This window comes from Galleria mellonella, unplaced genomic scaffold (genome assembly GCF_026898425.1).
Source record: "Galleria mellonella isolate WM207_F2 unplaced genomic scaffold, CSIRO_AGI_GalMel_v1 utg165, whole genome shotgun sequence".
NCBI classification, from domain to species: Eukaryota; Metazoa; Arthropoda; class Insecta; order Lepidoptera; family Pyralidae; genus Galleria; species Galleria mellonella.
The window spans coordinates 211717-239046 of NW_026442009.1; the positions used below are offsets into that span (position 1 = coordinate 211717).

Genomic DNA, 27330 nt, shown 5'->3' on the forward strand with positions numbered 1-27330 from the left:
TAAAATTAACTTAAATGAAACTTAAATAAACTCAACAAAAAAACAAAAATAATGTATCTTTAATGAGATAATAAATTTAACTGAAATTGGTGTAATAACTACTTTAAAAAAATAAATTGATAAATTTTTTCCCTAACGGCTTCGATAATATCGACTTCAGCACTTGCTAAAATAATAGAAGAATGTTTCTCCGTAACCTCTTTAGTAGTAACAGTTTGCAAAAAAAGTTTTGAATTATAAGTATTGTAATAGTTAGGTATACTTTGCGAAAAAAGTTTTGAATTATAAGTATTGTAATAGTTAGGTATACTTTATTATTGTCAGAAGTCCATAAATCTGTTGTAGCAGCCGTATATTCAACTAAATGTAGAATATCTACAATTATAGTGCGTGCGGCATGATAAGCATCAGGAAGAATTTTCTCTCTTAAAAGTTTCCTGCTACCGCGGGTAAACATGTCACAATTTGAATTTCTCACTCGGTTCGGTATAAACCACTCGAGTGGTACGAGTCAACTCGAGTCACTCGTAATTCGAGTCGACGCGAGTCACTCGAAACTCGAGTCGTCAAAAATTTAACTCGAGTGCATGTAATATAAAAACTACTCGAGTCACTCGAGTGAAAAGCAACTCGAATCCCATCACTAATTCCCATGAACACTTACATTTACTCGTCTTTGCGGCAGGTTCCGTTTGTAATTATATCTATATAAGTACCTACCTTACTATTTTTTTGCTTATTTTACTGCTGAATCTGCAGAATATATAAAAAAAAATATTCGCTATGGTAAATATGTTTTAAATCCTGACAATTTGATTTTAAAGTTTAAACATTAATAATGGAAGCTAACATTCAGAAATACTGCCCCAACTGCAGTCAACTATATAATTTAGGTAAGTTCATTTCAAAAGTAATAATTAAATACTATATGTACATATGTTGCACTTATAGTTTTAATTACAACTTAGTAATACAAAATTCATCCACCGGCAAAATTATTAACGCTTCATCTTGTATTAGATTTTTAAAAACTAGAAAATATTATAGTCCAATACCTGTTTAGAATTTCCTTAGTAAACACATTTAAGAAGCTTATATTGGCTGATTTATTTTATTGTACTACCTATTTAGTAAACTTAGGTTATATACAGTACCGTATATGCATACCGTATGGGTCCGTGGTAAAATTTATTGTATGGTGCCCTTTATCTAAACAAGCTCAATGTTGTATTATCATTTTAATATTATATCACTAAGTAAATATACATACTTACCAATACTTACAATAAAGTATCTATTATTAGTTTTGCTTTAAAATATCTTGATTATTTATATAAATTGTATGTGTTCTTCTGTTAATACTTTTGTACTGTTTTTCAATGCATCAAATGGAATATATTGCTAATGGGCTGTAAAACCCCATTACTAACAATCCCTCCCCCATACCATAAAGTGCACCTATCTAATTCTTGAAGTGATGCAAGTTTTTTAATATATTAAAATAGCAATTCCAGTTTGCTATTGGTAAGTAAGGAATTATAGATGGACATAAGGCAGGTCAGTTGGCCCATCATGATGAATTCATCAATAATTAATCAAAATGGTTTCCAGAAAAAACCACATTTAGATTAACCTGGTTGCTTTGTTAGCAATATACTCATATCAGGAGGCAGTTAAACCCCATTGTTAATAATCCATTTCCCTCCAACCTGAAGTTAAGTTTTGTAATAATTAAACACACTGAAAGCAAAATAGCTTATTCTAATTGTAAAGCAACTAAATCATTGATAAAATAATAAACAACATCTATTTTTATTAGTGATCACCAGGTTTGAATTTTGTTGGAATCAAAGTTATAGCAAATATTGCCATTTATTTGATTCTTTGTAATCTCAAATATATCACAAAATGCAACCTATAATAGGTATAGATTGTTAACTGCACTCAAGCTCTGAGTAGGTATAGCAGTCATAAATTAGATGATAGTATAAAGCAAGTATTCTATATGCACTAATATTATAAAGAGGAAAGATTTGAATTTTTGTGTGTATGTTTGTAATGAATAAACCCAAAATCTACTTTGCTGATTTCAAAAATTCTTTCACCATTAGAAAGCTACATTCACCCTGAGTAACATAGGCTATATTTATTGCTAGAAAAGATTAGGGATCCTTACTAAAACTTTAGTAACGTAACTCAAGGTGTAAAAAAATGCTATAAAATATATTTTGTTGTGTACGCTGTGGAAACTATTGGTGATAGATCAAAAGTATGTTCTACAATATTAAAGAAAATATTAATAACTACAAATAACTTTGTTATATACTACTTATATACTTTGTGTCCAACTATTATCGTTATGACACAATGACCACTTTTTACATTTTAAAAGTTGATAGACATACAGACCAAAATTACACCATGTTATTCTGTTTAAATCCTTATCCAAATAAATCATATTGTTTTCGAAAATGTTTCAATTTATGTAGATAACTTTTTGAATTGTTGAAATTGGCTATTCCATTCAATAGATATTACGAATTTAATAAGTCATAGAAATAGAAAAAAAAACTGTCAGCCACATGACACGTTTGTGAAATAGGTAGCTAGGTAGGATTAGATAAAAACGTAAAATGTTGTAAAAATGTTCAAAGGAGCCCCTAGTCTTAATTAAAATTAAATAAACTACTGGCATATTTCACAGACCTAGCTTAAATATTCTTTTTTCATTAAAAGTAATACTCCCTTATTCATAAAAACTGAAACGTTATACAAATCTATTTTAATTATTAGAGTGTTTTATTGGTCTTTCTTCAAAAAATTTGTGCAAAAATAAAGAACAAATCACTTAAATAGCCAAAATAGATTTATTTGAGATTTTATGTTTTTATAAATAAGGGGATAGACTATTTGAAAAAGAATAGTAATGATTGCTTAAGGTTGCCTGGAAAAGAGCAATAATAAACTTTCTTTGGGGGAACTTTAATGTTTTTAGTATAAAAGGATTTAAACTGAACATTGTATATACTCAATGCTAAGTACCTGTTACTTTTGTATTTTTTTTTCAGTTCAAAATCCACCAAAAGGGAACAATATACCGTTGTTTCTATCATGTGGGCATACCATGTGTGAGAAATGTATCAGAAACATTGTGCAATTTGGTGAACCTATAGAATGCAAAGTATGCCATCGTGATATGGCCATTGACAGCAATGAGTTGGATTTGTTGATGCAAAACAAAATAAAATTATATCAGTTGTTTCCCATAAATGTGCATATGCTTGGTGAAATCTACTCGCAGCTACTGGAGGTATGTCTATGGAATAAGAATAATTTCATATAATTCAAGCATTATATAAAATAACAGTATAATAATTATATAAAACAATAATATAATCTTACTAATATAATAAAATTGTAATCTATATATGTATATATATAATAAAAGAGAATGCTGAGTGACTGGCTGACCCATTTATTATTTTATAGATAGGTTCTTTATATAGCATAAAACAATAAAAAGGCATTATTTAAAATTCTGCTCCTAAGGAGGAAATACTTTAAAATCCGCATACGATTTTTCACGTCACGTTAATTAGAAGTTTCAAGTCGCACTAATTAAACAATGTTTTTACATAAGAAATATTTAAGAAAAATTGATACGAAAATTTATAATAAGGGTTAAAAAGCCAAAACAGTAATTTTTAGAAATTGTGTCTGTGTGTATGTTTATTCTGGCATCATGCAAGCTAAATGCGATTATTACAGTAGAATTCTAAAAGGTCAAAATTAAAATCTGTTTCTTTTAACCTGATACGCCATCTAGAAGTATTTATCTACTGAATCCATACATACAAAGTTGCCAGCAAAAACTTGTATAAAATAATTAAATATATGTCACGATTGTTGCTATTGTTTTGAAAATTTAAGGCTTCAGATATGTTAACTAATGAATATACTAATAAAATTTACATCTATATATTGTTATAATATACAATATTATATTTTTATAATGTACAATATTATAATTTTTAAAAACAATGTTTATCATATGAATGTTTTAAATGCATATTTATTTTGTACCTCTATTGACCCCTATTTTATTCATAATTTTATATGCATTACAGGAAAAATCTGAACCAAAAAGAAGCACAGCACCAATAAATGATTTCATTGATATAAAAACAATAATAAATAGTATTGATAATACTCAAGGTACTTTATTATATTTAAACTAATATACATTAGCATATCCAATATATAAGAACATTATTTCATTTTAGAACAACAAAACTGTTTAGTAGGCAACAACAGATTACATGCAATATGTGTTCAAGCAATCTTTTTTTTTTTTACAACATAGGGGGCAAACGAGCATGCGGCTCACCTGATGGTAAGTGACTACCGCCGCCCAGTATCTTTGTATATTAAATAGTAACTGAACTCGAAAATAGAGTTAGTTCCATTTTGCATGTTTTAAAAACAATACATTTAAACAATATAAGTCTTTAAATAGAATATCATCTTATAATTATGTAAAATATTGTGTAGATTTCAATAATACAAAACAGTAAAATACAGCATGGCTATAATATCTTTATTCATTGGGTATGTATAACTATATACCACTCATTGTCCAATGTCAACATAATTCCATGTTTTTATTTTCAGAAGAATGCTTGGAGTGCCATATGTCCACAGTAAAAATGTGCCAACAGTGTGGTATAATTCTATGTGATACATGCTTCAACAAAACACACAAGAATTTTGTTATTTTCAAAAACCACTATCTTAAAAATATAGGTTTGTTGTTTTTATTAGAATTTTTTTACTAAAGCGTTTTGAAGTGACCACACTTCACTTGGTAAATAAGTATTGTGGTAGAAATATAAGTACTTACCTGTCATTATTTATTTATTAATTTAAACTTAATGCACAGTAAAATTCTATCTACATTTGGCAGACTTAACACAGGACGATGTTCTCTACCAGTCAACCATTGGGCAAACTGAGAAATATGTAGGTGGTGCATTATTGAATGAAGAAAAATTAAACAATACTTAATACATTCATATAATATAAACATATAATTACACTAATATAAACATACACCTAATATATTAAATAAATAAATATATACATGCAATAAATACATACATACATAAATAAGTATATAAAATATTGCTATATAAAACAATTAGATAAAACAACTGTAACCAGCAAGATTAAATTTATAGGGAAGATTATTTTTTTAAGCAATATAATAATTACTTGGAATACATCTTATCTCAATATTGTGATGCATTGTCATTTTTAATGCGTATGTTTTCCATTCAAATTTTAAATATTTTCTGTTCAGAATTGTTTAGTACTTAAATAAAAATAAAGTTTAAAATTAATAAAGTATTATGTAATTATATTTTAGAACCAATAAACAATGCAAACAATTGTCCTACTCACAAAGACAAGAGCTTAGATTATTATTGCAAGGATTGTTCAAAATCTATTTGTATGGACTGTATGATGGTTGGTGGAGTGAACTCCTGTAAAAATCATGACACTGTCTCCATACAAGAAATAGTAAGTATATACGTATGTGTATATTATTAATTTCTAATTTGTATATTTGAATGCAATTTATATATAAATTTCTTTATTTTTTTTCAGAATGATAATTTTATTGAAGATTTAAACAATATTTCGCCAAAAGTTGACGAAATATTTAGGAGACTAACTAAAACTGCATCTGTAAGTATTATTTAGATCTTTTTTTTTTATATTTTGCCTTATTAATAGTTCATCAATACTATTAGTCCTGGGCCAGTTTATGACCGTGCCCCCCGGAAAACGACACTGCGAGGCCTTTTTTTTTTATACAACTTAGAATGGCAAACAAGCTGACGGCCCACCTGATGGAAAGTGGTAACCGTCGCCTATAGACATGAACAGTACCATGGACATAACAGAGTATATTGTTTCGCCCATGATACCCCCCATGCGTTGCCATTCCTGAGGATTCAGGTGTTATTTCTCTGTACCCAGTAAATTCACGCCATATCCCACCCTTCAAACCGAAACACAGACATGCAAACACAGCTGCTTCACGGTTGAAACACGAATGGGACAGAGGTACCCAAGCAATCGGCCTTGTCGCTACGATTAATGGTCCTATTTAAATTTTTAATTTAAGGCATTTTCTGATTATAGTTTTGTGATAGTTATTTAACTAGTATTAATTTATCAAAGAATTAAAGCCGCACAAATTACCTGACTGAATTTATCTAATAGTAAAATTTTAATCGCAAATGTGCAAATTTCAGATATGACTTTAATAACATTAAAATTATTTCATTTTTTTAACATACAATAAACTAATTATTATTTTATTACAGGATATAGGTCATTTGCTGTACAATATTGAGAATGGGATGGAGTCGTCCCAGTTTACACAAATGATTGCTGACATTGAACAACATTTCTCCAAACTTATTTCTCAAATTCAAATACATAAACAAAAAGTCATAAGTGCTGTCACAAAGCATAAGTACGCTGAAAAGGACTCTCTTGTTAATGCTAAAGATGATATTTGTGAAGCAATAAAAAAGACAAAAGGCATTCTAAATGCAATAAATTTGTCTACTGACCCTAAAATACTAAAAAAGGTTGATTTAATAATATATTCTATAATTAATGACTTCATTTAACTACTTACACTTACTACTACTTTATTTTTCTGTTAATTATGTTTTATTTTTGTATTTTACAGGCTAACCTCACTGTACTATATGAAGATGCTCAGAAAATTGTCAAGACTCCGTGGTATTTAAAAAAAGATGAAAAAGCTGATAAAACAATTAAGTAAATAAATAATTAAATAAAAACAAAGGGTAGGGTTATTTATTAACTGTCTATAATTTATTATTTAATTTGCTCTACAGAGTGGTAGTGAAAGAAGACATTGTTGATCTAGTCCGTGATTATGTTCACTTGGAAGGGGAGGCAACTTCGGTATATAAACTGTATTCTACATCAGAACTCGAAGATGTAGAAATACCCCCACCACCTCCTACACTTGTGTACCCTCCAGATCTGCCAAAAGGTTAGTCCAGCTAAGCAATAACGAAATAACAGTGACGCAGTGGTGTGCACGTTTCTTTGTACAAATGAGGCCTCTAGTTCAATTGCCAAATGCCAATTTAAGAAACTTTTCTAAATTGGCTTGGATCTAAGTGTTCTCTATTGTGAACTCAAATTTTCGTTGTCTGGTTCCCGTAACACGATATCCAAGCTTGAGGATCAAGCGATTGATTTAATTGGTGTAATTCACTTATTATTGTAAAAATAAATTTTTAAGTAATTACTGAAACAATTCCATCTTTTCTTTTTATTAAAAGTAAATAGTAATCGTTAATGTTTTTATACGTTGGACAGCGTTTAATTTGTAAGGATTTGTAAAAATTATATGTGTAATAAATGTGTATCAAATATAAATAAACAATGATAATTTTTTTTTCTAGATGTCAGAGAATCCAAGAAAACAAAGGAAGACAAATCGAGCGTGAAGCCCACATTTTATAAGTTTGCACCTAATTATCGCACCAAATCTGGTTCAATCACGTCGCTCCACTCATTTAGCAGTGAATCTTCAAGTCGTTCGGTTCCACAAAGTAAATATTTTGTATTCCGCAAATTAAATAATAAAATTTTAAAAACATTACTCATATCGGACGCTGCTAATGATATATGATATAGAATTATAATACATTCCTCGCTGAACGGCCGAAATTGCTTCGCATGCAAAATTCATACATTTATAGTCATCGTATTAATATTAGACATTACTTTTTAAACTTATGTTCATTTTTTAACAATGTATGTATATATGAATAACGTGAATTTTATGAACTTGCTGTTTGTCGTTTCCAACAATTGTTTTTGTTTCGGCTTCATCCAGAAGTCAAATAGAAATTTCATAAAATTCCTGTTATGCATTTATACACAATATATTTTTATTTCTATAATAATTATAAGACTCTACTACCTCTTTCTCCCATTTGTTTCTTCCATGAAACAGTTGTATTTGCATGGCTGTTTTTCGATTTGGAAGGTAGGATATGGTAATGAAATTACAGGGTACAAGGTCATAACACCTTGGTCCTCAGGAAAAGCAACATTTGAAGGGCGATACAGTGTACTCTCTTATATCCATAGTAGTGTTCATGTCTATAAGCGACTGTAAACTTGTTTGCCATTCTCAGTTGCATAAAAAAAATTACAATTACATGTATTACATACGTACTACTACTACCTAAAATTAATTTCCACTCGTTAAGATCACATTAAATAAATAAATTAATTAAAATTTATTACGCTTGTCAATTGCTTACTTGATTCTATTCAGTCAAACTGCTTAACAAGCATGTTTAACGATATTAACAACCTTTACTCATTTCTGCTGTAAAACAACAATGTGTGTGTGTTTAAATCTATAGAAATTAATAAAATCATAAGTGATGACGCATTACAGCATCGTGGGCGACATAGTTTACACTGTGATGTCTATAAGCTACAATTTTTACGATACCCTTATAATGTAATCATGTCTCTCCATTTGCCCGTCAACCTATATATCACACACAATGTAGTAATTCTTTAATAATTGTAGTGCCATTTTAATGAATTTTTTTAATAAGGTTTAAAATTTTGACCCAAAGGAATACAGAGACAGTAGTTGAAATATAATAAACAAAAGTTGAAATTGTACATCACAAAAACATTAGATAGAAATTTTTCAATAGATCTCATCAAATTGGATACCATTGATCATTTTTTATTTTTTTATATGGTAGCACTTTCGCGAGTAGAACAAAATAACTAAAATTTAAAATTACTCCAATCTTTTTGTTTGAACAAAATAAATCAGATCAGATTGCTTGCAAAAAAAACTGCAATGTCACCGTGTACCTAATAACTTATAAAGATAATAATAATTAATAAATATAAAAATTAATTACATATGATGAGCGTGTGTTTACAATATATCTACAATAGCGCCTTTTTATTTCAGATGATTACATCCAAAGACCAGCGGTTCAACATGTTCCACCATTTGCTGAAAGTCAACACCCTAAACAACTCACAGAAGGCATGTTTCTGTTTTTATACAATTACAATTAGGCATTTATAGAGACTATCGTAGCCTAGCCAAATTTTGTAGGTTCAAATCTGACGATGTCAAAAATATTGTTAAAAATTATTACTCTCCTGTAATAGGAAAACATCGCTAACAAACAATACTTTGGAAAAACGGCATTTTATATTACTTTGGAAATTATATATTTGTAAATGTTAATATAACGTATAGGAAGGTCAAAGACATGGCCTGGAATAGAGCTAGCTGGAACAGAATACATTAATTAGTTGTCCGAAAAGAAGAAATTTCAATTAAAAGAAATGTTATTAATATTACTACTACTACCAAAGTTACAAAAACAAAAAAAAAAAGCTCTTAAATATTATTATTATTACAATTAAATATTAAACTTGAATTGACTTGACTATTGATTTCATTAGGTTCAGTCTCAACATTAGTCTCAATAATGTATTGTTATTTTTTTTATTATAGGTGCACAAGAATTAATATACATATCGCATATTGTAAATCCCCATAATTTCTTCGTACAAAGATCTTGCCATCAACCGCTTGTGAAAGAAATGATGCGAGACTTTCGTAACGCAGTCTCCCTGCCAAAACCATCTCTAAATCACGTTGCAGAAGGTATTTATTTCTTTACTTTTAATAATACACATCTTTAAACGTATATGCAATAAGTATTAGTAAGTACCTACAAGTGTTTAGTCAGAACAATAACATGCTGTGTGTGACATTAAATTCTAAGTATTCGTAACTTGATATCACCATTCACAGTACATATACCTGTATTTTTTTTGCTGTACTCAGGAAAGCTCTACCTTGTGTTCAACAAACCAGATAACTTATGGCAAAGGTGCCGTGTCATAAGTATCGACAGAAGGGATATTAATAAACCAATATTCCAAGTGTTCTGTATTGATTTCGGTAGCACGGAGTCTGTCACTATTGACGAGTAAGTAAGCATTTATAGTATATACTTTTAATAATTTATTTTTAATATTACATAATATCTCTTCGTTCAATCTTCATAATATCGGTACTGTTTTCATATATTGTTTTTATATGTAATTACAATACAAATTGATAAAAAGGAACAATAACTGAAGGATCGCAATTTATCATCACAATATGGTAGTTGAATTAATGGCTACGGACTAAGGTGTTATGCCGTTATATATTTATCTTTGCTCTTAAAATGCCAAATACAACAGGGATACCGTGAGCGTCACAGGGTATTGCGGGATGATACTGATACTACTGTATCATCATAATAATGGATATAATTTTTCCGTCGGGTCAGGCCGACAACTGGATTACCATTTCAATGTCTATAAAAAAAAGCATCGCACGAAATAATGGTTTTTGCGTTGGATATCGGCAATAGGACACAGTCGCGACTCGTTACATACAACAACCTTATAAGTTATGAATTATATTAAAGATCTTTGAAAGTGTAGTAATGCGAAACTGATGAGGTTTGTGTGAACAAAAGTATTTACAATTATTATTAAAACTACCATCTTTTTATCATAAAAACGGTGTTCAGCCCAAGAAAGACCCTAAGCACATTTTGCAGTGCTAAATTTGCAATTCATTGACTTATTTATATAAAAAAAAGAAAATCATTTTGGTAAGCCTGTTAGTATCACTTGAGATCGACTAGACTATTAAAAAAACCTATATATATTATAAAAATCCATCATAATAAAAATATGTAAAAAATGCAACTTTTTATTTTTAATTTAGATTTGTTTAATTTAAGGTCTATCGGTTAAGTTAATGAGTAAATAAAGAAATATACATGTTTAATTTTTTTTTAGATTACGCCTCCTGCCGCCAGCGAGATTGCAATCACCATTCCCCCTAGCCATAAACTGTTCACTGGCAAACTGTGTCCCAAAATCAGGAGGCTGGACCAGTGAAGAGTCATTCCTGATACAAAATATTATTGACAAGTAAGTAGTTTTAAAAGTTATTATTATTATTATTATTGACTATAAAATAAACTCTGTAATGAGTTTATTTTATAATCGATAAAAATTTATAAACATAACTAATGTCAAATATATACACAATATATAAATAAATAACTTTGAATAAGAAAATAATTCGAATTTGTGCAGAAAGAATGTCTGTCTGCATGTCTGCTTGTTTTAAAAAGGAAAAGAACTGTTTACACTAGAAAATTAATATGCCCTATAATTTACTCGTAACATTTGATTGGAAGACACCCCTTAACTGACTTACTAAAAGCGTGAAAAATTGAATTTATATGTATTTTTCAATGCTAAATCATAATAAAATAAAAATTTGAAAAATTGTCGAAAAATTAAAAAAATATATTCACCCCTATCATTGAGAGATATGAAAAATAGATGTTGGCCGATTCTCAGACCTACCCAATATGCACACAAAATTTCATTAAAATCGGTAATGCCGTTTCGGAGGAGTTTGGTAACAAACACTGCGACACAAGAATTTTATATATTAGATTATATATGTTTGTTTTACCAATTGTACAAAATAATTCTCTTAGAATGTAATTATAATTTTTGTTTACTAAAAAAAAGTTTTAAATACTTTTTATTTCAATTCATTATTCCAATGCATTCTGCATACGACAAATTTTATCAGGTAACACACAGCAAATAAAACAGGCGTCGTCACTTTTTACTTCACATGTAAGTAATTTAGCGACCTCCATGGCGACGCCAATGCAGATTTCATAAGGAAACACGGCGAGACCCTTTCTATTGGGGTTATTTTATCCCTAACTACCTTTCGCCACTTTTAGGGACCCACCTTAGATTCGGTCAGGTAGGAAGATAAAAAGATAAATAAGCATTTGAAATTAGTATTTACTTAGACCAATTTCTATTAGCTATATATATATATATATATATATATATATATATATATATATATATATATATATATATATATATATATATATATATATATATATATATATATATTATTCTCTTATCTTCTGATAACAACAAATACTGAGGTTATTCAGTCACGCCGCAGCATGTTTATACCCGTTAAAAGTTAGGTATACAACTATAACAGATATATAGTCTTACGCAATTTTTGTGGATAATGATGAGTACTAAACTTGTAATACATTATTTTAAATATCATCAATAGTTTTGGCAGCCCATGCCAATAAACTATTTAAGATATTAAAAATTTTCCTATAATAAATTTATATAGAAAAATTTTTAATATCATGGCTTACCTTATAGTATTTTTTGTAGAGATCTCTAGTTGTTTTAAGTTTTAGCCTCTATTTTTCATTAGTAATGTCGTTTTCTATAGGTAATTGGTTTTAATCGGTTGAACAGATTTTGAGGTTATCCATTACATTAATAAATAAATAAAAAATTTGCGTTTAAATTACGTATCATACGAGTATCATCATCATATTAGCTGTTAAGTCTCCACTGCTGAACATAGGCCCCAGTTAGGGAGTATTGCCAGTAGTTGCAATCGTAACAACTACCACCTCATTTAGATAGAAAATGTTAGCATTCCATTATCGTTTAACCGCGACCGGACAACCAAATAAACCGTGTATTCAAATTATTCTATAATTTATTTGGCTATGTAAATTTTATATTTCGCTGTATGAACGCAATATACGGTTATATTTCCTTGATAACCGTTATAACATAAAAAATAATCTGAGAAGTACCACCCACGGAAGAGGAAAGTGCAAAAACCAAGTGCAAGTGCACCAAAAAATACGAAGAATATTTGCATTGTTTGTAATAATATATGTACTAGATAATGACTAAGTGCTAAACGAGAAATTCAAATGGATGTGCTTCGATTGCAAAAATGGTTACTTTTGCAATCGACAATCAACCAAAGTGTGATAATTCAAACGGGGTCATCCATCCATCTACACCAACAGGGTTGGCAGTTTGATGTTGCACATCGTAGGATGAAATCATAAACTGAATTATCGCCATCTGTGGCAGGAGACGCGATGGGTATGTCGACATTCAGTTCATGATATGTAAGGAAATGCGATCGACGATGTTAGTTTACAGATGATATAAAAAAATACTTTAAATATTAAACTGCGAAAATTAGATGATCATTTGACCTACTTTAAGAATTCCTTGTTCTTTTTAAGTGATCAACACCACAGATTAAAATCTTATATAATCAACCACAGTTCCATCATAAAGGAACTTAGGAAAATGAATGACTTATGTTGGAACTAAATGTTCTCAAGCCGTTTTGATCAGATGAGTCGGTCAACTGTATACCTCGCGCCCACGCTCAATATTGGTGATGTTGAATACGTCATGTAACTCTCTGCTAGCTGTCACAATTTTATACAATAAATATATATATTGTTTATTGCACTAAAACATACAGTAACAACAATAAGTTAATAACAATGTTAGCAAAGACGAACTTTAAAAGATATTTCTTTCAGTCAACCTGACAAATTAGCATAGGATTAAATATAACCATAAAGAAAAAATAAACTCCAGCGTTTTGGCTATATGTCGTATAAATCTATAGAAAATATACTGTTAAACTTCTCTAGTTTCACAAAATTATATTTTAAAAATGTAAGACGTCCTTGGACAAAAACTACTGATTTCTGTTTAAACATACTGACTTCTGACTACGACGCGGTTATTCTTTGCAAATGTGGGTAGCTAATGACATTTTGGATTAGAAAATATTCTGTGATCGGTATATACGAGGTGTAATATATAAGGGCGACCAAGAGTCCGGTGTTTTTCACTATAATATATCCGGAAGTGGGGTGTTGTTAGCTGCATCGAAAAGATTGTCTTCCAATAGATTATCGAATTACGAGAGTGTGAAGATCTTTGAGTATGTATCGATATAAACGTTAACAATTATGTGTACAAATTATGGATTATACGTACCCCGTCAGTTACAACTACATATTCTTAAATTATATTTAAATAATGCATGTAGCAAGACTGCGATAAAACATTATTACGAGGCGATTTTAATTTGGGTAACGTAAATTGGGTTGGAACACCCGGTTTATCGACCTCTAATAGCAAACGGTGCATTTATGAATATAGCTTTTGGTTTTCATAGCATTAAAAAACTTAAACCAATATAATTTCGTAATAATAAAAATAGAATTCTTAATCTCGTTTTATCTGGTGTGCCGATGAGGAATCGCAATGTGTGTGTTGCCACTAAGTAATGTTGACGGGTATCAGCTACCTCTTGATATTCAGCTGAGCCGAGCGGATTATTTATTTATTCATTATTGTTTGCACAATAAAATTTGTACAAATAGCAAACTTAATATCATATGGCATTCTCTAGCAGCTAACCATTAGATAGAGGGGGGAAAGGGATTGTTAGCAATGGAGTTTGACAGCCCCATTACTAGCAATACGCCCTACCAGGTCGACCTCCACGTGGTTCCCCCTGGAAACCATCGTGAACAATTCTTGTTGAATTAGTCACGATGGGCTAACTGACCTGTTTCATCCTCACCTATCATCCTTCACTGGTGCTCCGCCAGCGTATCCCATTAGCGCAGGCGGGGCTACCATACCATTTACACCCATAAAAAAAAAAACCATTAGATAGAAATAGAGCGTTTGAAGGTACAACATTTTTTTTGTAGAAATAAAAATTAAATTTACCTATTGCGCGTGCGCATGTGTGTTTATGTCTGTACACATAAATATATTAATTTTTTTACACAGTGGTAAATATGTTGTGATATACCTATTTAACCTTTTTGTTTCTCAATTTATGATAACTGTAACCCCGCCTGCGCTAACGATATACGCTGACAGGGCATCAATGAGGGATGATAGGTGAGAATAAAAGAGCAGGTCAGTTAGCCCATCGTGGTGAATACATCTGGAATTTAGCACGATGGTTACCAGGGGGATCACGTGGAGGTCGACTTGATAGGGTATATTGCTAGTAATACTACTAATAGTCCGCATTACTAACGATCCCTTTCCCCCTCCTATTTAACTAATAGGTAATACGTGTTTAGAGCTGAAATTATTGATTCGACAGATAATTAAACAATTTTCTTTTAAAGGTTACATAGCTTTCTTTTGGATTACCCTCCATATTAGAAATAAAATGTTTAAAATAAAATATTTATAGCAAGGCAACAGATTACAAATTAATACGTTTATAAAATAAATATTACATAAAACGGCATTAAATTTGCACTCCAATAACTGCTCTGCATAACATTCGATATTATATACATTAAAAGAATGACGGCTATAAATTTAAAGTAACAAATTGGCAGCCTTAATGTAACATTGCAAGGATTGTTGGAAAATATCAAGGTCCTTGCATACATTGTTATATTTTCTGCACATGCGGAATATATATCTTTGTTGTTTCTCATCTGCATAGAAAGAGGCGTTAATCGTACTCGTTAATAAATGAGGATAAAGGAAAAATCACATATAAAAAATTACAAGCGTGTATCCATACTATTTTTAGAAATATATTTGAAACGATTATTTATCCCATTTTGTCATGGCATATAAGACTAATTACCTATTCCTAGGCAAATTACGTGTGGTCCCAGCATAGAATAGACCATCCCTTCGTTTTCCGTGGGTGTTAGAGGTCACTAAGAGAGAGCGAGGGATGGTCAGCAGCGTCCCTCTTAAAACATCTCTAAAGCCCTCACAGTGGTGCTAATCCGCCTTCAAAACGGGATAACTACTGGCAAAACCCTCCAAGGGGAAGGCTTATGTTTAGCAGTGAACAGTTAAAAGCTAATATAATGATGATGATGATGAAACCGCGTATTGTTCGCACTTTCTTTTTTTTTAATATATACAGCTTGTTCGCGTCAGAAACTTATTTTTAATACTACTCGAGATTTACATTCATCATATAGTGATTACTTTTATTTTATATAATTCCTTAATCCTTACAAATAATATAATGGTGAAAGTATGTTTGTTTCCTACATCTTGGCGCCTTAACAGCTTAACCAATCACTATAAAATTTAATATACGAATAATTTATGGGATAGAGGACATGTTTATTTTATACCCGACCAGTGAACATATCCCGGTCACAGGCGACATCTAGATGCTAAATTTGCATTTCTATTTGTCAGTAAACAGGCGGTGATCCACGTACGTCGGGCTAGTTCCACGTCCAACTACTCTGTTACGCTGGAATGCGATGTGACCACATTCGAAGATGGAATTAGTCTCGCACACGCTCTAGTATTTCACGAGCGCGCCAGAATGCCTAACCCGAAGCTACAAGTCAGTATGAGAAATTAAATTTTCTTAGCTTAGTTTTAAAATAGACATTTTTTGTTCATCGCCAGTCACAATTCCGGTTTTTTTTTTACAATATTTTAAACATATCATTTTCTCTTATATAAGAATTTTGATATATTGATGGTATATCTTGTACACTATGTTATCGTAATGGTGGAATGTACCATATATTAAAACAAAGCCAATTTTGCTCTCTTGAAAAAAAAAATATTTAAATTTGCCAGCTCACTGTTTTTGCACAATAACAATAAACTTTCAGCAGTGTTGATTTTTATGTTAATTAATCTAATAGAAATAGGAATTTTATATTACAATCTATTTGTTATACATCTCTTTTAATACATCAATATTTTAATTCAGCACAAGCTGCTACCATCTAAATTTATAGATTTTTGTAATGTGCTTTTAATGTTATTATTTATTATTATAAAAAAAAATATGTTTAACTTTCAGTACCCAAATATTCCTGGTGTTATTGAAAAACCAAAAATTTTTATGAGTAACTCAGACTTGAAACCAAAATCTGTTGAAGAAGTCTACTTAACCACTGTCGTGAGTCCCGATAAATTCTTTGTCAGAAAGGTAAGATGATTCTAAATATATACTTTTTTTTTTTATATCCAAACATTATTTGTAAAATAGTAAACTATGAAGAAAGGTAGTACTTAAGGTTTACCAATAACTGTTTGTTTCAGCGTCATTTACAAAATATTTATGATAAACTCACTGAAGATTTACTGCAAGAGTACAGCTTCAGTGACAATACTGGAATTGTTTACCTACCTGAAATGGGTAAGACATCTATATTGCAATGAAATTAATTATTTATATAATGATTACACTTTAACCCCACTACTAATAGATATTTTGTTATTTTAGCAATGATAGAACTTGAAAAATTTACACTTAATAGCATTTTTTGATAATATTCATACATTGATAATGTGTGATGTAGTAAACTGCATAGAAATCGACCTGACAGTATTTTACGTGGATTTTTATTAAGTTAAACCAATAAAATAGGCCACTTCCAGATGGCGTATCAAGATAAAACATACCTACACTGAATTTTAAGTTAGGCCTGCAGAAATTCAACTGTTTATCACATCTGATTTGGAGCAGTAATTTTTGCGTGATGACGGAATATATATACAGACAGGCAGACAAAAATTTATGAGTTATTATTTTGTCATCTATTGATATTAAGAGCATCGTCTAGTTACAATTATATTAGTAAAATGGTAGTTAGATAAATAGAGTTCTGTTCTGAGGTAACAAACATATAAAAACGCCTCCTATTTTGAAATCTGTTAAAAATACATTATTATATGTGTAAATATAATAAATTGTGTAAAAGCCATAAGGATATTTAGTTTCTAAAAATGTAATTATTTTACATCATGATTATTACATATGTAGAAATTATAACTCATCCATGTGTACTGAAGTATTTTTGAGTTAAGATTTACCTATCAATATCAATAAATCATGTGACAATAGAATGTACATGGTGCAACACTATTTCATACTCACACTTACATTTCACGCGCACAAGCGTAATAACTATTTCGTCTCATTTTAGTGATTGCATTTCCAGTCTGCTAGAATATAAGTACGAGTACGTTGTACTGTCTATGATTTAATCTCACTTTAACAATCCCATCCCTACACCTTCAGTATGTGGGCATGGGTCCTTATTTTTTTTTTTTTAATTTTTAAAGTCCACACAAACTTCGTACTTGTATATTTTATATCACATATTAAACAAAATATAGTAAACGTCTTCGTATCTGTAGGTATGGTGTACGCAGTGAACTTAGACAAGGCTCAGAATAGTGCAGGCGACGGCGACGGATGGGCGCGGTGCATTCTCTACGAGTTGCCCGGCCGCGGCCGCGTGCGTGTCCTGCTACCTGATACCGGCGAAGTCCTCCTGGTGCACTGGACCGCACTCCGCCGGCTACACCCCAAATTCACCACGCTCAAAGCCCTCGTATGTACATCAGTAACTTATTAGATCGCCTTGGTGGTGTAGTGGTTTAACACTACCTCACTATCCGATAATCCCCTATTCATATGTATATCTGTTTTTATCAATCTGTTCTTTTTTAATATTATGTATTTAAAAATGGCTGTTTAGTCAATAGTAATTATTTTGTTTAATTCCGCTACAATTGGTATACGTGAGACTAACATTTAAAATTGTGTGACTAACATTTAAAATACTAAGAAGTTGAACGACTTTCTTGTTGACAGTCACATGAACACTAATTGTAGCAGAATTAAACAAAATAATTCTAATCGTCTAACCAGTGATACGGATTTCTGCAACATTACTAGGTTCTCCTAGTTCAGTAAAATATTTAAAAAAAAAATACATTTAATTTTGCGTTTCTTTTTTCTATACCACAAAAACATTATTCCTTTTTCAGTCAATCGAATGCCACTTGGCTGGCGTGACGCCTCTCAATAAAAAATGGAGTACTGGCTCTGTGGCACTGTTACAAAGATTTGCAGACCGTATCCTGGAACTGCATGTGGAGGACAGCCGCAATCGAGGTTCGATCGGCGTCACTCTTTATGACAAAGCTGACGAAGAAAACATTATCTGTATCAATACTGAAATGATCAAATATAAATTTGCAGTGACTTTTGGGTAAGCAAATTTTATCACAAAATTTTATTTAACAATTAACTGTACATATTTTAGGAACCTATATCTTGTATGAAGTAACAATATGTGCCTAGTGTTTAGGTCCAAAGGATAGGACAGCCAATGCAATATTTGACCTATAAGTTCTATGATGTTAACCTGTTTATCATTACCATTTGTCTTAAAAAAGGCGATGTCTGTTTGTATATACAAGTATTGTTCTGTTACATTATTAATATTTCCCCTGACTTTTTTTTAACATTTTCTGTAATTTTTTATCTTCCCAATAAATATAATTTATGTACTATTATATTGTTTCAGTCTCTTTATGTTCAATAAAAATAATGCTGTGGAGGATCAAGTATTCACTAACAAATCTCCTTTAGAAATACCCAAAAAAATTAAAAAATCTGAAAAAATTGTTATACTAAAAAAAAAAGGTTCACCAAAGCTGAAAATTAATGATGAAGATTTACAAGCAAAAGATAAAGGACCTCTGAGGTTGGAGGCAAAAGTTCTACACTATACGTCACCGTCGCTTTTGTATGTTTCTTTAGTTCATCAGCAAAAACTTTTCAATGAACTATTCGAAAAAATACAGAAGTATTATTCAAGCAATAAGCAAATCCAGAGTAAGACGGAATGGAAAGTCGGAGATCGTTGTTGTACTATTTGCATTCAGTCACAAACATGGCGGCGCGCTGCTATCGTAGAAATAGAAGACAGCAAAGCTAAGATATTTTATTCCGACTTCGCTTGTGTAGAGACAGTCTCTATCGACAACTTGCGAGAGCTACCACCTGAGTTTGCATCCATAGGGGATGCTGCCATAAAATGTCATTTATGTGGAGTAATACCAGCCGTTGGAGAAGAATGGCCATCGCTTACCAAAGAATATTTAAAAGAGTTACTTGATGCCTACAAAAGAGTATTCATCACAAAACTTGGCAATTTCAAGGATAAAAGTATGCCTATAGAAATCTGGGTATACCATACAATTCAAGGAGGCGCTTTAGAGCCAAATAAATCAGAATGGCGATGTCTCAACAAGAAGATAATTGAACAAGGCCTAGGTATCCCAGATAAAATGCAGGAGGTAATACAAAGTTTGATTTATATTTTAATATTATAGCAATGGATATTGCCTTTTCTAATACAATTATTCCTTTCACAGGCACCTACACCCGACAGCGCTACAGAGTCAAATGATGATATGTTATCATTCTTGAATATAACTGGATCAGTCCGTGAATGGCTACAATTAGAGCCATTACCGTCACAGTCTGTAACAAATAAACCTGAATCTGATAGTTGTCCTTCTAGTCCTGTTGATTTTGAAGAATCTAGAGAAACAGAAGATCAACCAAGTTCGTCAAATACAGTGTTTATATCAGATTGGCTTCCACCCGAACCGCTGCAGAATAAGGAATTTACAGCAGTGCCCACGTAAGTTAAAAGAAAAAACTTGAAAAAATTAAATATGTTATCGTTTTGCTGTTGTTTTAAATTTTGAATCATGTCAAAAACCATTTCACAACATTATAGGAATAATTTTGTGGCTTTAGCTTTTAATTTATCACTTAATAAACTAATAGCGTGAATAATCTTGGGTAAGACTTAATACTATAGTGACAATTTCCTAAATTCTGAATCGTAATCTCTCTCATTGCATTAATGAAAAAAAATACTGCTTATTTTCAAATAATTAAGAAATGTTGCATACAAATTTATAACAAATTAAATAATAATATTAGGCATAAACATATATTATAGTAAAATATTTATTTAAATCTTTATTTAGATTATTCCTTGGATAACTAAAATTAAACATTCATTACAGGTACATTGACAATGATGGTGTCATTTATTTACATGATGTGTCACAAGAAGATACTCTGGATTTAATTCGAAAAGCACTCGATGTCCGTTTTAAAAATCCAGATCCCAAAGCGAAATACGCCAAGTGGACGGTCGGTGAGCCGTGTATAGCACTTTTCTTTTTAGATAATCGTTTCTATAGAGGAAGAGTGTTGGAAGTGAATAATGATACATCCAGCTGCCTCATTCATTACATTGATTATGGTAATGAGGAAATATGTTCATTCTCAAACTTAAGAAAAAGTATTGCACTGTATCAGATACCAACACAAGCACATAAATGTATTCTGAATCGAATACGGCCCGCCGGCCCTCAATGGGATCGTCAAACACTGGATTACATTCACAAATCTGTTGTTGAGAAACATTGCTTGGTTAAAATAACTGGTGAAGAAGTTGGTGATTTAATACCAATTGACTTGAAATATGACAAATTGTGGTTCAATGATCATTTAGTTGACTTTGAAATGGCGAAATACACGGATGGTTCCAAAGCAATTATACCTAAGTTTGTAATGCCCAAAACTATTAAAAGTAAAAGCGAAACTATTAATTTTGAATATGATTCAGGACCAGATTACATAGTCGAAGAGGAGGATACTCCATTAGAATCATCACAAAGTTCACTAGATATAAAATGTTTAGAAGGCAAAGATTGGAATAAACTTATTGAAGAAGAGGAGCAAGAATGTCTAGATGGAAAATATGTTACTTATCCGGAAAATACTGATGACGAATTTTTGTGTAACATTGGAGTAATAAACGATATGAATTTACTAGAGTTGAGTGTTATACATAATGATGAAACAAATTTACTGTATGAAGAATTATATGCAAATGTTCAAAAAATGGGTGGCAATTTATCACCATTAAATGGAATATTTGAAAATAAAGCATGTGTTGCTTTGTTTCCAGAAGATGCCCTATGGTACAGGGCATCCATTTTAGAATATAGTGAAGCGAAAAATCAAATTAAAGTAAAATATGTGGATTACGGCAACATTGAAGTTATTCCTCTAAGTGATGTTAGAGAAATATCAGATGAATTTACAGATCTTCCACCATCAACTATTACTGTAAAATTACATGGAGTTTTATTAAACCCACATGTAGATATTGATGTTATTACTAAAGAATATAGCAAGACATTCTTAGGCAAAGGACCGTTTAAGGCTAAAGTGATTAAACATGATGATAAGATACCAGTAGTTGAATTAAGAGATGATAATGACTTGTTAGTATATGAAAATCTCATTGATGAAGGGGTACTCTTAAAAATCTAAATATATCTTACTTGTATGTTAATTAAGTACTCTCTTTTCTTAATTTTCTAGAAATATAAACAAGTTATTTTTGTTATCTCTATATTTGTAACCACATAAAAATGTTACATTATTTGATTTAAATATATTTTCGATTTACTATTATATTAGTTTCCTTTTATTTTAAAATTTCATTTAGGCTCTTGTTTAGAGCATATTGCCACCAAACGCAATGGAGCCCCTGTGCCCAAAGCGATCTTCATTGGTAACGCCAACGCTGTACATCCTGTTTCTAAAATAAAATAATTATTATAAATTGTCGTCAAAATATGTGAAGCACGTGTAATTTACAGCGTGAAGTCTATCATAAATAATGTAGTAGTCGTTCATAGCCATGGCAAACGCAGAAAAGCATTAAACGTTTTAGAGGCAACACTAATTTAATTGGACATTTAAACTTGTTCAAATAGAAAATGCTTTTCTCTTCATAGTTACTGCTTCTGTCACATAATATAATGTTCTATTATAGGAGAAATTAAAATCCCTTTGAAGTATAGTCCATCTAATTTAATTAATGTTATTACATAACTAGCTTTTTACCCGCTATTTCGTGTTTTTCAAAAGCAGGAAAAGTAATAGACTACTTCTAGACGACATATCAAGATGGAACACTCCAAATTTTAAGATAGACTCTGTGATCCGCGTCCAATTTGGGACAGTTGTTTTGACCTCTATTGATCTTATTAAAGACTCTCATATTATTTTTTCTTAAATATCTTCCATGTACATACATCGTCTAGTTACAATTTTATTAATAAGATATTAGGTAATTACATAAAATGTTTTCTTACCAGGAATTTGACGACTTAAGTTAACATTTTCTATACCATATAGACCTTTCGTAGATAGTATTTTGTGCACTGGAAAGTTAGTGCTGGACCCAGGATCAACAGATGCCACATCCACTCCAATACCAACGACTTTTTTATTGGCAGAAATAATCCATTCTACTACCTCTTCACTCAAACCTAAAAAAATTTACTACTCGTACATATATTAATTTCGATTTATAACCTATTTAAGATGCCTTTGACATTTTTTGCATAAAACAACGAAAAGTCGGATATTTTGAGGGTCTGGTTGTAAACAATTAAGAATTTGGTATACATTTTGATTTATGAATTATATAAATAGATGTCTCATAAACAGCGTTTTAAAGTTGTTACTTTTCTATTTATTATGTACTCAATTCTTTCAAATTTCCGAAGCCGTTTATTAAGAAAATATAAAATGCAGAAGTTTGATGTCATCGTTCATTAATAAAGAAACATAAAATTGGTATTAAATCGTTACTTAAACTTGGTAATTATTCTATAAATTGAGACAGCTTTGTAATTTTTTTTTTATTTTCGAGCGAGATTTACATACTAATGCAAGGTCTTTGTGGTCACCAGTATTACATTTTCTATGTGACATTACTGGTAATGTTAAGTGCCCCAGTCTGCGGTAACTGGTTTACCATTAGACGATTCGTATGCTTGTTTGCTACCTTCATCATCAAAAAAGTCAATGCCGTTGGGAACAAAATATTGATCAAAAATAGATATGGACAGGCGTTTATACATTTTATTTTCTACATTGATAAATGAATATTCTCCAATAAAAGATGATTTCATATAATATTCTCGCCTTTGTATTTTATTCTAATAACAAATATGATAAATGCCTCAGAAATATTCAATCAAACACGAATTGATGGTTTCCATGCCATCATTCGCAAAAAAGTCGCGTCAATAGGGAAAAAATGCGGTGAGTGACAACATCATCCTTAAAATGATAGCTGAGGATGTCCATGCACCTGTAATGGGGCATTTCGTCAGGACGATAACTAAAACTCACATTCCCTGATTTGTTGCCACCCTGACCGAATGCCTCTTAGATATATGGTTTATTAAATTATAAACTTTTTTAATAACATAATTTTAAGTCTAGTACTGACATTAAATGGATTTGAATTTGATAAACATTACAGTATTTACTACAAACTACTACCCGCGACTACGTCCGCGTGACCAGAATAAAAAGTAGCTTATATCCTTCTCCATTCCATATAGTATGTACCTATATATAAAATTTCATAGTGATTAGTCGAGATATTAAGGCGCTATAATATAACACACAAACTAACTTTCACGTTTATATCTATTATTAGTAAGAATGATGATTATTGATTCTATCAAGGATCCGTACTACGAGAATTAGGAAATGGGATATTGAAAGTACGGCAGAAGTTACTGCATTATAAAAGTGATACCTACGTTCCATTTGTAATACTTACCGGGGAAATTTAAAGTATTATCATTGTCATTCTGACCCAAATACTTTTTAGTATCGTTAAAATACTTGCTCCATCCAAACTTGAAAATTAGCAAAGACGGCTTGTCTTCATAATATAGTAAATGATCCAAGTGAGTTTTATATAGCACAAATTTTGGATCATCGTTCACTATACTACTGATATCGATTATTATTACTGTAAACGAAAATTGTTATTCTTTAATCATTCGGCCACAATGTAAATAGATTACATATTATTATCATCTATTTAACTATTAAATAAAGAAGCTCTTAAATAAGTTTCGGTGCATTTTTTTATGCTAGTTAGAATAGCAAACAAGCTGACGACCCACCTGATAGAAAGTGGTAACCGTCGCCTATAGACATGTGGAAATTTATCCTGCACAGACACAAAATCCCTGTTTTACGCAGTCGCATATCAATACAATGAATTATTTTAAACGTATAGATGACTTTTTCTCCGAAGTGAATACTGTCTTTTTATCATCCACGTCATATTCTGGGAAGACAAAATTGCCTTGGTGTCATCCGCGTATCTACTTATACTTACACGGACACAAACAATTTAAAATTTTTTATGACACTTAAAATAGCAAACGACATACTACATACGTGCTGCGATTAATTTTGTGAGAGGTAACTCGCCAACATGTAAACCCGTTTTGGCGAAGTGATAAGGAGCGTCAATGTGAGTGCCTCCATGTTCTCCGGCCGTAAAATCATTAGCTGCATACCTGTATTATACTTAATAGATAAGATTAACATTATGTTCTACTAAAAAAAACTGATTTGAATTGTGGCAAAACCAGTTTGATTTAAAAACTAAAGTACTCCACCGATTTTAATAAAATTTCTATGGGACTAATCTGCAAATATATCCTTTCAGATAAAAAAAGAATTTTCCAAATCGGTCCATACCTAACGGAGTTATAGTGTAACGAATATAACGAAATATAATCGAACTGAGAACCTTCCTCTTTGATGTCGGTTGATAATAAACCTTTGGAATTATCCAATACCGATGAAAGAAACAGTTCTTTAAACAAAATTCTTGTAGTGTTGCTTTCTGAATTAAGATCCTTACAGGACAAATATATCTTATCTTACATAAGTGTGTGAGTCGAAAGTAAATTAACTATTAACTGAGTAAAAAGGACAAAAAAACCTGACGGCAGTTATATAAGTAATGCAGTTTTTTCCAATTTAGAAGAAAAAATTAAAAATAATTCATGATTTGGATTTGGAACGTGAATAAAATCGATATAAATAATCACAAAATATTAAAGCTTTAATGTGTACTGTGCCTATTGTATTTTCTATTACTGTAGTAGTGGTAGAATTTTGTTTCGGAAATAAGCTAAAGTGACTAATAGTAGTGAGTAGTGTTTTAATTTCAGTTCATAACCTTCAAGAAAATAGCGTAATCCTTTTTAAAAGGCCGGCAGCACACCTGTAGTGCCTCTGGTGTTGCGGGTGATTATGGGCGGCGGTAGTCACTTACCATCAGATGAGCCGCATGTTAGTAGCCTACTTACCCCTTACCTTTACTTGTTGTAAAAAAAAATGAAAATTGTTTTGTGTACTTAGTTATTCTTAATTGTAAATGACTGAAGGAATACAGCAGCGATCTACAAGCTAACAAAGCTAATTACGAATACTATTTATATACATATATTTTAATTATTAGCTTGATATCGTATAGAGCTAACTATTCAACATTCAGCATGTACAGCGACGGTAGCAATATCTACCAGTTTATTATATTAATTATAGCTAAATAAAAAAAACATGTAATATAAGAATAATTTTTACGACTGTAAACCGTCTGATGAGGTAGTCGAAGGCTTGTTTACTATTATCGTTACGGTGCACGTAACATTCGACATGTAAGTACCTACCTCTGCATTTCACCGAGCATATTAGAATCCTAACGTGTCAAGTTTCCAGCCTAAGGATACAAAATTAAATAATAAATTGTAGAGTTAGTCCCAAATTTAAATTGCCACAAAGTCTTTGGTTCGGTAAAACACACGACATTTGTGGTTTATAAGCCAGGGTAGTATATCACTAGGGCACGACACTCTCTAAATAATTTTAAATGAACATAAATATTCTCACGTACCAAGAACCTGTTGCGTCATAATCTCCAATCTGTTTAGTGAACCGGAATACCTGCGCATTTGGCCAATAGACAGTCTGGTTATCGAAGGGGTGTGTCAAATCAATGAACTCATAATCACCGTTGAACAAGAAGTCGTATAAACTATCCCGTTTTGCGAAAGAATTTATGATAAAGCATATTAAAAGCACAAACACAACATTCGAAGCTGCCATCTTGAAACAGACTGCCTGTCTGCATATGAAGTAAGTATGCTCTTGTTTACGTATTGTTTAGAGATCCTTTAACACATGTGTAAACTATATAGCCACAGATATGTAAATGGGTATCAGCGTCCTTTGGCATTGAAAATAAGTGTAGGTATAATAATATTCACAGTAGGTGTCACCCATAGGCGTAGTATAAAGTATAGTACTTTACAATCTAAGGTATTACCACATCAATCACACATTATTTTTTAAAATAAGTTATTAATCTATATACTATACGGTAACTATTTACCTTCAGAGTTATATTATTTTTCGTCACTATTTTAAAATGAAAACTATCCATTGCTAAATTTGCCTTCCACACGTTTCGTTAATTCGTGCTGCTTTCGTTGATTACT

General features: G+C 31.1%; 2 protein-coding genes across 2 annotated transcripts; one reads left to right on the plus strand and one right to left on the minus strand.

The window, feature by feature from the left end:
* The first annotated feature begins 292 nt into the window (after window positions 1-292).
* On the plus strand, window positions 293-22411 carry LOC113518760 (RING finger protein 17). Its single transcript, XM_026903739.3, has 22 exons — window positions 293-893; window positions 3069-3310; window positions 4128-4215; window positions 4672-4803; window positions 5426-5580; window positions 5668-5748; window positions 6393-6662; window positions 6767-6858; window positions 6939-7099; window positions 7518-7667; window positions 9068-9145; window positions 9626-9778; window positions 9962-10106; window positions 10975-11109; window positions 16282-16435; window positions 16907-17035; window positions 17149-17245; window positions 18250-18446; window positions 18886-19109; window positions 19428-20202; window positions 20281-20552; window positions 20947-22411. The coding sequence occupies exons 1-22, from the start codon at window positions 839-841 to the stop codon at window positions 22265-22267; spliced, it is 5106 nt and encodes a 1701-aa protein (XP_026759540.2). The 5' UTR covers window positions 293-838; the 3' UTR covers window positions 22268-22411.
* On the minus strand, window positions 22332-27034 carry LOC113518761 (isatin hydrolase-like). Its single transcript, XM_026903740.3, has 5 exons — window positions 26727-27034; window positions 25217-25338; window positions 24585-24779; window positions 23098-23274; window positions 22332-22538 (listed from the first exon to the last, which is right to left on the minus strand). Exons 1-5 carry the CDS (start codon window positions 26936-26938, stop codon window positions 22438-22440), a joined length of 807 nt encoding a protein of 268 aa, XP_026759541.1. The 5' UTR covers window positions 26939-27034; the 3' UTR covers window positions 22332-22437.
* Between the last annotated feature and the right edge of the window lie 296 nt (window positions 27035-27330).